The 15,434-nt window shown below is 35.3% G+C and overlaps 1 protein-coding gene across 2 annotated transcripts in view; it reads left to right on the top strand.

Annotated features, from left to right (window-relative positions):
* The window catches only part of ADAMTS5 (ADAM metallopeptidase with thrombospondin type 1 motif 5), a 51,323-nt gene that overhangs the window by 22,213 nt on the left and 13,676 nt on the right, over positions 1–15,434 (top strand). Inside the window, exon 3 of one of the 2 annotated variants that reach the window (XM_034428438.3) lies at positions 13,352–13,519. The exons of the other annotated variant lie outside the window; for it this stretch is intronic. Within the exon in view, the coding sequence (XP_034284329.2) occupies positions 13,352–13,519 (168 nt within the window). The remainder of the gene's footprint in view (positions 1–13,351; positions 13,520–15,434) is intronic. 2 annotated transcript variants of the gene reach the window in all.

Here is a 15,434-nt window from a genome sequence, read left to right as displayed (position 1 = left end):
CAATCCAAACATAAGGAATATATAAAAACATACGAAATCTACAAAGAAAAACAAGAATTAGACAAAATTATATTAGACTCAGAAGAGAAATTGATTAGTAAAATCTATAAATTCTTGTTGAGGTATAAGATGGAGGAGGAAACAGTTAAGAATACAATGATTAAATGGATGCAAAATTTTAAATATGCAATAGATTTGGAGAAATGGGAAGAGCTTTGGCAATTGAATAGGAAAGTAACATTAGCGGTGGCATACAAGGAAAATCAGCTGAAGATGTTTTACAGGTGGCATATGTCACCCACAAGGTTGGCTAAAATCCATTCGAAAAACAGTCCACTATGTTGGAAATGTAAAAACTCACAAGGTACTTTTTATCATCTATGGTGGACGTGCCCAGCGGCAAAGAAATTTTGGTCCAATATCAAGAAATGGCTGAAACAATTTACTAATCTCCAAATAGATAAGAAGCCAGAAACCTTTTTGTTGGGAATATTTACAAAAACATATCCTAAAGATATTAAATATTTGTTGATACATATTCTAACTGCAGCGCGGATAACCTATGCTAAAAATTAGAAACAGGAAAAGACCCCAACAAAAGAAGAAGTAATGGATAAAATTATTCAATGCACTGAAATGGATAGGTTAACAAAAGAGCTAAAGGAAAAAGAAGAGACAGAGTACTATAAAATATGGGATAAATGGTACCAATGGTATAACGTCACTATTGAAGAAATACAATTAGAAGAAAGATAGAATAGAAATGTAAATATGTATACAACTAACTCCCCACGGGCGGATAAATTTATAGAGGGAAATTTAAAGAGAAAGATATAATCTCATTATGTACTGTATATATTAATAAGGGGGGAATTCTTAGGGGATGAAAATAAGGGGGGGAATGGAAAAGAAAATTATTAGAGTAAGATTAAGGGGAATAACTACAACTATTAATTGGAAAACTAATACGAAACAAATGCTTCAAAAGTTTAATTTACTTATACGTTGTTTGTTGTGTAAATGTTTTTATATGTGTTTTATATGCGTTTTAATAAAGTTTATATTTTTAAAAAATTTTTTAAAAATTGTCAGTGTTGACTCATAGCAACTGTTTAGAGGGATAATCTGTCCCTTAATTTGGGGGTACCCATTGTCTCGATTGCAGAGTCCATTCACCTTGCTGCTTTCTCTTCTCTTTCCTTCCACCTTTCCCAGCAATAGAACTAAGTCTTCAAATAATGTGCACGAAGTAGGATAATTTGAGCCTAGTCATCTGTACTTCATGATAATGATGATATTTAAATATTATTATTAGTATTTATTTAAAAAGCAAGGCTTGACACCTCAGTCTTTCCCTATAACAGATTCAGGACAGCAATTTTTTGTTGGTTTTCCTACTGGGTGAGACAGGAAAGGATAGCAGGAGTTCTCCATTTCCTATCTGAAATTACTGTATTGAAACTCTGTAAGGGCAGCACTGCTGAGGTGTGGTAAAGATAATTTGTGAGGGCACCACATTTTAGGTTGATACATTTTTCTCCCAATTTATGGACGCAAGGAAAGCACATTAATAGGGACATGAAAAAAAGCTCTTCCGTCTCTTTTCTCTAGTTAGTCTACTTCATAAATTTAAAAATGTACAGAGGTTTATAAGAAACATCTGCTGTGGCTCCCTTCTTACCACCTCTAATTTTTCTGAAGTTGTAGAGAAGATTTGTAGGAAAAATGTACATGATTATACATCTCCACATGACTATAAACCTTGATCATGTAGGTTTTAATCTCCTATGAAGGTTGCTATTGTATTTAATCATAGAAGATTGAACCCAACAGATTTGGTCTCTTTGAAAAATCCTATCAGGTTTTATATGTTGTTGTTTAGGACTACTTTATATGTTGCTCATAGAATTTGTAGTTTTGATACATGAAGCTGAAAAGATGTAGCCAAGTGTTCAAAGGATTATTAGTGTGTAAGCTCTTTTAAACATAATTTGATGCAGGACACAGAATTTGATGACATCAACAATGCATGCCTTCTCTGACGTACCATCAATTGCTCAGTCAGACAATTATGATAATTAATGATATACATAATGCAAAACCATGCAAATTCAGTTATGAATTTCAGACAATATTTTGCTAGAAACATCATTTTAGCAATTTTCACTCATGAAAGATGAGCAGCTTTCATTACAAAACAATAGAATTTTAATTATATTTGAAATGAAAAATACAATATATTTGTATATATGTGGAATATTATTCTCAATGTAAAGGAAACGTAACTTATTATGGTATATAGATGAAACAGCCTCAAGCTTTTCTTCCTGAAAGAAGCAAATGATTTTATTTACTACACTCTTTTATATACCATACCTCCTATTTCCATAGGAATCATGGCAGCTTAGAAAATAGAAAAGATACAAACAATAAAAAATGAGCAAATAACAACTTTATCCCTAACCTATCCCATATTCCATTAAGTTTTAAATCCTGAATGGCACAGATTGGTCCCAAGCAATATGCAAAAACTGAATAAGTTTTAGGGCATTATATTTTTTGGTATGTGAGATACTCCAGTACATAGGGACAAATGCAGAGAACATATACTGTTCAACTTCAGTTAGACCAGTGATCATTAATAACATCTCAGGAGCCAAGTCATGTAGGACAATCAGCACAATGAGTTGGTCCTAGAAGTTAATTGGCAACCAGGAGAATAGGCATTATGTCTCTATCACTAGTTAGATGATAATTAACTGTACTTTGGACCAATTGAAGTTTCAGAATTGTCTTTTCAAAGGTAGCCCTTTGTAATGTGTTGTAGTAACCTAACTTGGAGGTGGCAAGACTGTGAGTCATTGTAGTTGGGACTTCTCAAGCATGCAGTTGATAAAGCACCAGACCTGGTTGGTCTCTCTAGCATAGTTATTACCTACTGCTTTAGCAGGAGCTCCAAGTCCATGTGGAGCTGTAACTAGTGGACTTGTTCCTAGGGAGAAAGGGAAAGGAGTTGATCTTACACCTACATTTACTTTGTCCTAGTCTATAAGAGTTGAGAAGACCCATTATAGATTGTAAAATTACATGATGCATGCAATATTCCTTTTGATTTTTGTTTTGTTCTACTGCTAGTGTTGTGTTGGGGGCTGATCCCCATTTAGACCAACTTGTCCTCAAAATTAGCCCATACAAGGCAGGCAATTGCATATTCTGCATCTGCTTTAAATAATGAAGGTGGGATGATAGATAGATAGATAGATAGATAGATAGATAGATAGATAGATAGATAGATAGATAGATAGATAGATAGATAGATGATAGACAGACAGACAGTTTCATATGACCAGATAGCAACAAATGATTTTGCCCATGTTCTTGAGATTTAAGATTACCCAACACTTTGAAGCCCAATAAGATTTTAAGTACAATCATAACTTAGGCTGGAGGAACATTAGTGAGATGAGAATTACTAATAAAAATTTGCAATCCCTGAACTTTTTGAGAGTTGCACTATAGATAATTTAAGAAAAGGTAATCTCAAAACCTTACATCAGAAGAAATGTAAAATCAGGACAGACTAAAGATGAATGAAATACGCTAAGGCTGGAGCAAAATATCTGAAAGCAAGTAGCAGAGGTTATTAATGTTATCTTTGTATAGACTTTGTGATTCACAAATTTAAAAAGTAAAGGGCACTGTCTGTGGCAAGACAGAATGTTTTGACTATCCTTGTTTTCATTCAGTATTACGACGCCTATAATCTCTTCAAAACACAGAAATTGTTGGTACCACACTCACAACAGCACACACCCTGAAACTGTCCTTGAACGTTGTCAGAATAAGATAAAAATGGTACCTATGCTATGCTTTACACTTATTTGTAACAATTAGGTTATCCTGAAATTCATTGCTGACAAATGGTTACAAGGATTGACCATGCATCTCTTGATTGTAGTCAAAATTCTGCCCTATAAAAACCAGGTTTGATTGTGTGTGTGCTTTTGTGTGTGTCTGAAATGCTGTACTGTGGGAGAACATAGAACATAGAATAATAGAGTTGGAAGGGATTTTGGAGGTCTTTTAATCCAACCCTCTGCTCAAGAAGGAAACCCTATACCATTTCAGATAAATGATTGTCAGTCTCTTTTTGATAGCCTCCACTGATGAAGCACTCACAACTTCTGAAGGCAAGTTGTTCCATTGGTTGATTGCTCTCACTGTTGGGAAATTTCTCCTTAGTTTTAGGTTGCTTCTCTCCTTGGTTAGTTTCCATCCATTGTTTCTCATCTGCCTTTTGGAGCTTTGGAAAATAGTTTCATCCTCTCATCTTTATGGGAACACCTCAAATATTGGAACATTGCTATTATGTCTCCCCTAGTCCTTCTTTTCATTAGATTAAACATACTCAATTCTGGTAACCATTCTTCATATGTTTTAGCATCTCGCTCCCTAATCATTTTTGTTGTTCTTCTCTGGACTCTTTCCAGAGTCTCAACATCTTTTTTATATTGTGGTGACCAGAACTGGATGCAGTATTCTGAGTGAGTTCTTACTAAGGTTTGTAAAGCAGTACTAGAATTTCACGTGATCTTGATTCTAACCCTGTATTAATCTAGGATTGCATTGGCTTTTTTGGCTGCTGCCGTGATATGTTTAAACTAGTTTAGATATCTGTAGCAAAAAACCTAAAATTCCCAAGTTTTTGGATTTTAGAGTAAACTTTCTGGAATCTTTATTCATGTACAGTGGTTTACTTCAAGAACTTCATGAGCATTAAGCTAATTTTCAAGCTAAATACTTTTTTGTTTACCATCAGAGAGGGCCAGTCCACTACAGACAAGAAGAAGAAACAACTAATGACATTTTTTACCCTGGTTTTTCAGCTTTTTCTATTTTTCTTGATACAGTAACATGCACATAACAAGGCCCAAAAAAGTGGCTCTGCTTATCAAATTATTTGTAGTATTTTAAGAATGTAGTTTGAAATGAATGGCTCTGTAAAAAAAAAAAAAAGTGCTGTACAGTAATGTTTACCTTTTCACCTCTTGCATGTCATTCCAGCCAGGCTTCTTTTCATTGCAAGAGAGAGGAGAAAGAGTAGCTGATACCTACAAATGTCCCATGTGACCTGGACCATCTTGACACTTGACAGAGCACTTGTTGCTCAGACTATGGGATGTAAAGACACAAACTAGTGAGCTTTTTACTGCCTCTGGTGGTTAGAAAATGTATCAAAGCTTTTAGCTTCCTCAGAATTTCACAGCAGCATTTAAAAAAACCTTTTACAGAAATAGAAGATGAGTGAAATGAAAACCCTAAGCCCTTTAGAGCAGGGGTGTCAAACTCACGTCGTCACGGCGTTGTCACATGATGTATTATGACTTTTTCTCCCTTCGCTAAACGGGTGTGGGCATGGCCAGCGCGTGACGCCTCCAGCCCATGGGCTGCAAGTTTGACAGCCCTGCTTTAGAGGATCATGGCTGTTAAATATTAATAATTGTGGTTCTTGAGTGAAATAGAATACAAATAAAAGAATATGGTTTCATGTATTTGTTGTTAGGATACTGCATTTTTTCCTGACCCAGGAAAATGAATGCAGCTTCCATACTTAAGACAAATATATAATTTACGTTGGCTAATATGTTATTTAGTGTTTCAAATGGCTCTCTTCTTTCTGTTCTCTGCATTAACACCTCCCATATATGGAAATGGCATAATGAGAGAGCTTTGCTAAAATATATACCAAATTCCAAATTATTAATATAGCCATTCTGATTCAAGGAAAAAACTATTTAAAAAGAGTCTAAAATCTCATCAAACCACACATGCTCTACATTTTTTAGTTGCCCAAGAATAAATATAGTGTCCTAGAATATAACTTTTAACAGTAAATTCTCGCAGTCTGCAAATTTGTTAGGTAGTACCAGCTAGGCAATTTCTAAAAATCTTCCTATCTGTTACACTTGTGGAGAAAGAAGTTGGGATAGAAACTGTAAATACAAAATCCAATGTCATTGTTGATTCAAAGCAGAAAGTTAGGAACAGTAGAACAGAATGCTTTATATCAGGGGTCTCCAACCAACAGACCACAGACTGGTACCAATCTATGGCCTTTAGGAAATGGGATGCACAGCTGGAGGTGAGCAGCAGGCGAGCAAGTGAAACTGAAACTATCACCCACCCACTACTGGTCCGTGGAAAAATTGTCTTCTATGAAACCGGTTCCTGATGCCAAAAGGATTGGGGACCAGTGCTTTATATAATTACTGATTGTGAATATTAATCCATGGACAGATAAATTCACTCAACTAAGTTTTAATGTACTGCATAGGAATTTTAGGGCAGGTAATATAACATGGAGGATGGGGGATGAAGCAAATACAAATGTAAAATATATCAAAGAAGCATCTCAGATTGTAAAAATAAAGAGTAAAAGTAGAAGCAATTTAAACTGTATTCTAAACTGTATTATATATTAATACAAATGTAATGTGTAGAATAGAAATCTCAATTCTCTATGGATTTGCCTTTTTTTAGGGAAAAAAGACTTCTAAAGTGTGATATTGGGCTTAGGGAATCCAAAAGGGTTAAAGGATTTTTTTAAAAAAAAAGAGAGAGGGAGGGAATTAATAGATATTGAGCACATGTAAGGGCTATAAATTGCAAACTGGTGGCTAGATAGAAAAGATAAAATGAAGCAGTAAAGGCAACAGAGGACTGTTCCAAACAGAAGAGTTTTGCAATATTACAACAGTTCCGTGAGGTCATACTTCCTTATTATTCCTTTGCTACAGATTATTATTTTCATTCATAGAAAATAGATTTCTTTGTAACAGGTTTATTTAAACTTGCCCTGCATGTGTTATGATTCAGTTATATATATATACAATAATAAGCTTAATACCAGCATGCACTACATTAAGTCTATCCAACTTTCTATATGCAACTTGATATTTAAGATGTGGAGATCAACATTCTGTATGTGATTTTCTTTTTCTTTTTGCTTCTTCTAGTTGTGGCTGAACAGGGTGTCTTGTGAGTTGAAAGCTTGTCAAGCTATCATAGATAAGAACAAGCCCTAGGCTAGACAGGAGCAAATCTTTTGAAGTCTCATGGGAAGAAGAAACTATTGTGAAGGATGTCTAGCTTTCATCTTAGCTTTCTCTGCGAGAGATAAAGTTTGGGCAAATATCCAGGTGTCTGAATGGGGCTCTCTGGCTTTTTTAAAAACCATACACATATATAAGCACACAAAACTTAGAGACTATAATTAAACCACAGCTGTTCTGCTGACATTTGTGGGAAGAAAATATTTAATGCATTTGCATTGTTACTTCTTCGTGAAGTCCCCAACTTAACCTCTGATGCAAGTAAGGCATTTGTATTAAGCCCTCATAAACATGCTTCCTCTGAGGGAAAAAAAAAAGATGAAAGCTCAGCATTTAGCTCGAGAGAGAGAGAGAGGTGAAAAATAGGACAGGGATTGTAACCTTGAATTTAAACCATGGGTTATATTTTTACCATACATATGTAAAAAACTGATAGGTAATGCCAGTTCACATCCTAACCACAAATCTTGGCCTTGCAAGGACAATTTTTGTCCCACATGCTAAATTTTTGATGGTTCAAAATTGTCTTTGCCAGTAAATTTTCATAGGTCTAAAATGGTGGGAATTTTGGGAATTGTAATCCCAAGCAACAAGGAAGTATCACATTGGGTAAGGCTACTCTTAAATACCCACCTTTTAACATGAAAGATAGCCTTCTTTTTCACAGGGAAGTTTCTCTTCCATGCTGTTCAGCTGTTGGGGACTTTTGAAAAGCAGACTCTTAAACAAAGGCTGTGAAATAGGCCGTGTGAAAGTCAAGGAAACAATTTTGTCAAAGACCAAAGGAATGCCTCAAATCCAACAGTAATTCCACTTGAGTTTGGCTGCGGTCAGAGGTTTTATGCAATTGTGCTGATCTCTGTGAATGTAGTTTCATGAACATTTATATTAAGAGAGACTATGTTTTCAAGAGCTACATAGCAAAAAAAAAAAAAGAGCTACATAGCAAAGTTGAAAGTTTATGAGCTAATATGCAGAGTGCTATTAACTTCACTTTGGGCAACATTGTTTTAAAAATCACATCACACAGTGAGTAAGTCTGTCTGAAACGTTTTCCACAAGCTTAGCATCAGTTCCATCAACCAGTCCCATAGGAATGTGGGAGACTTAAACATCTGTTTAGGGCTCTTCTAGATAGTCTTTTATACCAATAACAAGTAATAAAACAAGGTAATGCTGGAAAGCAGTGAAATACTAGCATTCACATTTTGACATTGTTTCTGAAATATGGCATGCTCCCTTGTGACAAAATATATCATCTATGGGAAAAGAGCATACTCATTTGACAGGGATTATTATAAATAACTTAGGAAAAGTATTATTTATGATCCAGCTATGACTTTTTGTGTGCTGAGGCTTTACATAAAGACATACCTTACCAAGATTTCGAGTTTATGAATCCAAAGGCTTCTCAGAAAAGTGGCTTCTTTGAGCCCCCATCCTTATTTGGTAGATCCCAGAAGGCTCCCTGTGACTGATGGCTAGAAATAGCAGTGCCCTTATCATAAATGGGGGCTGGGTAGATTCTTCTGATTTACTATCCACCCTAAAAAAGAGGAAGTGTTGGGTAAAATACAACAGTAGTTAGATTTAACTGGAAGTGCTCCTTGAGTCCCAGACAATTAAAACAAGTAACTAAAGAGGGGATCCAATAATAGAAGTGACAAATCATGCCAGACTTCTGGAAACCTGAAAGTTATCCCAAAAAAATCAAGATACCAATGTCAGTTCTGATTATCCTCAAGATTACTATACTACCAGGATGCTATGTGTTTGAACTGGTAATTGAGTTTACTCAGCTGGACATCTCCAGATGCACTGAAAGCACAACTTCCAGAATTCCCACCCAACATACTGGTTGAAATTCTTAGAATTATAATCACAGGACATCTGAAAAAGGGATGATCCCATGGTATATTTTGTAAAGAAGATGATTTTTGGCATGCCAATTGTAAGGACCAGTCAAAATGTGATTATCTTTATTTTATTCATAACTGCATTCGTAATGTTTGCATTTACTTATTCATTTATTTATTGTGCAGTTACTGCATAGACTGCACCATTAGAAAGATTACACAGAAATCTAGAATCAATTGCTGACTCTTCTTACAGCTTCTATGATACTTACTGGAAAATTAGGCAAAAAATCTAGCCACACCACAAAAAGAAAAAAGTACTTTATGTAAGCTGTAAATTTCTGGGTAAAGATACCACTTGACATCTAGCATTCCTAGCTTGTGATGTCACTTATCAAGCTATGCTCTAGTTTACATATTATTGTAACAGGATGATAGATACTGTCGGAAAAATCTAATACACCTAGTTAATATTCCTTTTCAAAGATTCTCATGGGATCCTAAGAAACTGTGTTAACATTTTAAGGAGTTGCAGACTGCAGCCGTTCCTGCTCCAAAGCAACTGTCTGTTTTTGAATCAAAAGCATACATGCCCCTATGATAATATTTCTTGGATATTGTTATGAATTGTACAGGTCTCATAAAGATATTAGATTATCCCACCTAGATCCATAGAAATTCAGTAGTTAAAGGTGCTGAACTATCAATGGAGAGACCCAAGTGCTAGTCTTTGATTCCTCTGGGCATGGAAGTTAACTGGTCAACTTGGGCCAGTAATTCCTCTTAGACATAAACTGGGAAACTGAAAAGTATCCCATAAGAAAGTACTAGAAAACCACCTCTAAAAGTGTTACCAAAAAACTGCATGGACGAAAAGTCAAATTGACTCAAAAGGACCATAATAACAAGATTTAAGTAGGGTTTCCAGAACATTTTGTAGGGCAAAATGTTGTGTGGAGTCCTTCTCTGAGCTTGGTTGCTTATTTGTCAACATTTCATTGCCCAACTAGGTATTGTGTTCTTCCACAATCAATTTGCATTAGATTTTATGAATCACATTATTTGCTACCTGGATCAGAAAATCTCAGAAGATAATCTGGGACATGCAGAGATTGTATAGGGAGTTCAGTCATAGAAAACCTGGCTGACTTTCTTGGGCCTGGCTTGAGCATCGATCGAAAAAGACCGGGTTATGTTAGAGCTAAAGGTGAAGTGGAATGTGAAAGGCATCCTAGAAGGAGGAAGTGGTGACTTTTGTCAAGAACTGCACAAATATATCCATGAAGTGGAGGGATCAAACTCCAGTCAAGGGAAGTTTTATTTTTATAGGACAGATAGGATTTTCAAAATAATTCTGCTTGATTTTTGGAATCTAGGTAATTGGTCACTAGCAGAATATTATTATAACTTCTTTGTTGTGCTTTTCAGATTCAGCTCAGCAAAGCATTCTCTTCATCTCGGGTCCAAACCATTTTATTTTGCTCTTCACAACACTGTATATATGCTCCTCTTTTATTAAAGTGCAACTGAAGCCTATGAAAAAAAAGTCCTGTAACTTCATAGGATATTTGATTACTGCAAAAGATTATTTTATTGTAATTCATTTCTAAGATTTATGTACGGCATTTCCTTCAAGAGCTGATGTTAGCCCTTCAAGGTAGTCCAGATAGAAACCCAAAACCATGAGCACTAACATCATCTTTGTTGGAAAGTGACAGTAATAAAAAGTTGCAGGTCTGAAAGCACTTCCCCCTACCTTGCCTTTATTTTCCAGAAAATTATGGTGGATCCCTTCTGAGAGATGCTTTCTCCAAACCCATTTCTTGAGTGGCTTGAAATACCTCTTATCTAACCATTGCCTTGGCTGGAGTTCTTCCTGGTTATTCTGGTTATTCTGACAACCCATTACATCCTTCATGGGAGTCTGCATTTCATTTCACAATGCAAAGCTGTATTTTGTTTAATATGCGGTATGGTCACATTCATTACCACATTTTAATTTATGTTGAACTGAAATGTGTGGGTGGCTTTCTTTTCTAAAAAATGAGCTACCAAACTTTTTAAAAAACTGATTATTGGGGAGGAGAACAATAAACTTTTAAAATGTTTTCTAACCCTGGAGGAATGAGATCCATCATTTTCTTTTATGGAGTGCAGCATGGTTTTACTCATAATGCCTTTTAAAATAATCAGCAATGTGCTTATTAAAAGCTATGTTGATTGGAAGTTTTATATATATGCACTACTGGTAGTCTGAAGTGATTCAGACAGAATACACAGAACTTGCTTTATCTGGCAAAAAAGATTTTATGAAAGGATGGATGTCATTGTCTTTGTTACAGAGACCTCTCTTGCAAATGGGAAACAAGTCCACATATTTCCATATTCACTGGAAAATAAATGCTCCCAACAACAGCACCAAATACACAGAGAAAATGATTGTCTATCGCATGGGTACACATGCATGCTATACATGAATGCATGCAACAGTTTAAATTTTAACTGCAACAGTTTAAATTTTTACACAAAGTGACTAAATTTTTACACAATATGACTGAATCTATCTAACTGGTCCCTATGGTTAGACACCAGCTTGATGGCACATAATCAGTCAATGATCAAATTAGTTTAAATTCATTCATACTCCAGGACTAATATGCCAGGAGTACTTTTACTGTATTTGTTGTTGTTGTTGAATTGTCACTATTTTGGTAGGGAGAGTGAGAACAACATGAATAGAAAGTTAAACTCTATTATTCCGCTATTCACATTCTTCTGTTCCCTTTCCTGGCAAAAATATAATTCCATACATGTAATTATTTACTGTTTAAATTTGTTGTACCAGTGTATCGTTGTGACTCACTTGTAGAAGTGATGACAAAGATGCAATCCATCATCTGAGCATAATTCTATGATTATATCATTCTGCTTTTCTAGGTTGTTTAGTTCCAAGTGACTCAAGAACTAATGCTGGAGATGGTTAATTATGGTGTGGTCAGCTATAGTGACCACATCCTTATGGCACTGGAATCTCAAGCTTGCATTTTACTGGAGAAAAACAGTTCTCAGGACAGTGGAAAGTGTTGGGATTGCAGAACATAATATGCCAATTACCCAGCTTGCAAATCATGGGTGTATTTTCATCTGAGAGAACAGTACATTTTATACTCTTTTTTACCTGCTCGGTATGCATTTCAGATGCTTCTCTGTGATATTATCTAGCCTGGCAATTATCATTAAAGGGACAGCATATACAGTAGCTACATCTACTGTAACTTGCTCTTTTCCATGTGACCATATATTCTTTTAAGAAATAATGCCAACATTTTTGTTTGCATTGCAGTATTAAATCAAGAGAAAAAAGATATTTGTATGTAGAGATCCTATGCTGAAATCATTTTTGTAAGGTGTCATCAGATTTGTCAGAGTAAACTCATTCACAGTCAGAGAATAATCTGTAATCATCAGAGCCTATAATTCAGTGACATAGTAGGGAAAGCTGCAATCCAGTCCAAAAGTAAATATATTTAAATAAATTTCAGGAATGAAGATGAAACAGAGTGATTTGACAGGGAAGTTTTTTTGCCAAAGTGTGTCTGAAAACCACAATGCTTCCTTGGAATCAGGGATAAAATATAAAAGGCAGTAGGATTAGGAACTGGAAATAAAGTAGCAGGGTGATGATGACACATATTTGGGAATTTACTATTTTATGCTTACCTTGCTTTTCTCCCAGTGTCTCATAAATCTGATAGAGTTGCTTTTGAAACTTATGCGATGTAGGCCAAAAGTTTGAAAATTCAATAATAAACTTTTTTGGGACAATATAATTTCTTAGAATGAATTATGGTAGAAAAACAAAAAACCCATTACTCAAGTTATGTTTCTAAAACTTTCTAAAGCAGCAGTGCCTAATTAGTGTTTTTAGGCTGAAAGCCATACTGTATTTCTTCTCTGAGTTCTACCTAAGACGAGTTGGGTAGAGCCAGGAAAAAAATATAAATTTGATCAATTTAATTATAGTAGAACTGATCATTTCCCATGAACTTCAAAGTTATTCTTCATTGTGAGTTCGTTTCTGCTGATCGTGATTTGCAGCTCCTTTGTATACTTTCATAATACAAAGTATGTGCCTGCCTTAAAATAATAGGATACAATCCCATTTGGAAAGCTATACAATGTAGTTTCCAACAGTTACAATAAAAATATACAGTCACAAAACGATCACCATTTTTCTTTACAGTACAAACCTGCAATACAAGTATCTTTAAGTAAATGGCTAAATATTTTCATTTGCCAATTTCAGGAGAAAAATACTTTCTTTGAATTTATATTTCAGCAGTAAAGCATTATAGTTGTTGTTGTTGTTTTTTGTTTCCAAAGGGCATCTCCTTGGACTTTCCCATGATGACTCCAAATTCTGTGAAGAGAACTTTGGTTCCATGGAAGATAAGAGACTTATGTCTTCCATCTTAACAAGCATTGATGCTTCCAAACCATGGTCCAAATGTACTTCAGTAACGATAACAGAATTTCTGGATGATGGGCATGGTATGTATTGACATTGACACTGGATATCATGCTAAATTTTGAGAACCTCCCAAGTTTTAAAAATTAAGTTTATAGTTTAGTTTTAAGAGACAAACTAATAATAAATAAATACTTTCACACTCCTTCAGTGTAGCATCTATGCAACTCCAGAAATGGTTGGTACCTGATTCCAATGGATAGGCAGAGTACTGTAGGATTTTTTTTTTTAATTTGATTTATATGCTGCCCTTCTTCAGAGACTCAGGGCGGCTTACAATGTGCTCAGCAATAGCCTTCATCCTTTTGTATATTTATACAAAGTCAGCTTATTGCCCCCACAACTGGATCCTCAATTTACCTACCTTAGAAAAGATGGAAGGCTGAGTCAACCTTGAGCCTTGGCGAGATTCGAACCTGCAGTAATTGCAGGCAGCTGGTCTTAATAACCAGCTTAATAACAGGGTGCCTTAGACCACTGTACTACCAAGGCTCTATTTAATACTCTGTTGTTGCTCTCTCAGTTAACAGTAATACCAGCAGATAATAATAAAGTAACAGAAAATGAAGAAAGTAAAGTATTCTGGGATTTAAGAATTCAAACAGACAAGCACTTGCCACATAACATTCCAGACTTAGCAATTGTTCATAGGACTTAAAAGACTGGATAATAGATATTGCAGTTCCTGTAGACAATAGAATAGAAGAGAGAAAACTGGAGAAAATCACAAAATATGAAAACCTGCAAAGAGAAGTAGAGTTACTGTGGCAAAAGAAAGGAAAATACCAATAGTATTAGGCACTTTGGGTCCAATCCCAAAGCAACTAGAGCACCACAAAATCCCTGTCAATCAATTGCAAAATGCAGCTTTACTTGAAACAGCTTACACCCTGCAAGGATACTTTAACACCATCAAATAACAGCATGTGCCTCTCTCAGATCCTTGGGAACTATATATGAATAAACATGCTAAATCCAACCTAAATATCTGGCTCGCTGAGCAACCAACCATAATAATAAATAATGCCAATTTGGTTTAGTGGTTAAGAACCATGCTAGTCCCAACTTTATGATCTTGGTCCAGTCGGTCTTTCTCAATCCTAAGAAGCAGGCAATGGCAGACCTCTTCTGAAAAAAATCTTGCCAGGAAACCTGCAGGGACTTGTCCGGGTAATTGCCAGGCATCCACTGACTCAAAGGCACACACACTCAAATATAAATAATATAGGGCAACCTGATTTCAGATGCAAAATCCTGATAACAATGAAGGGCCCCAAAGGGATACAGAAAATTATCTTTGCTGCCTTCAGAAATTGTTTGGATTTATGAAACTCCAATCTAGGAGCCTTGGATAATATATACAAAGAGTTATTAAACAGATATGGAGTAATGATAACAGCAACTAATTCTAAGTACTGATAACAGTAGATGAAAAATATGGAATAGGAGAATAACTGAAGCAAAAATGATACACTATAAAGATAGTTAAGGAGACATTAGTACTTAGTTTTCTAGACTATTAAATACATGCTTCATACAGCTTCAAGGAACTTGCAGCTTCTTATTATCATATAGTATTATTCATCAACTTTTTAACAAAATGCTTCAGTGCACTCATAAAGCAATTGCAGCTCTTAACTATTTTAAATTCCAGAAGGCTTAGACAAAAATGACCTAACTGAGGAATGGATCCAGTTGTTATGGCAACTAAAATACTTATAGATGAAAAACAGAGTTTACATGCAAAACTCTAGAAAAGCACTATTTGGGAATATTTGCAGTACGATGCAGTCAGATGTTTTATCTCATTTTCTTCTATTATTTTTTGTTTCTCATTGAGCAATTAATAAGCATTAACTCATGTCAGTCCACATTCTAACTATGAATGAACAATAGATGTGCTATTTTTAGTAATTATCCATACGGGCAAGAATAGGT

The sequence above is a fragment of the Pantherophis guttatus genome, chromosome 5 (assembly GCF_059756535.1).
Source record: "Pantherophis guttatus breed Tessera chromosome 5, ASM5975653v1, whole genome shotgun sequence".
Classification (NCBI taxonomy): Eukaryota; Metazoa; Chordata; class Lepidosauria; order Squamata; family Colubridae; genus Pantherophis; species Pantherophis guttatus.
This window is presented reverse-complemented; position numbering and strand designations above follow the sequence as displayed.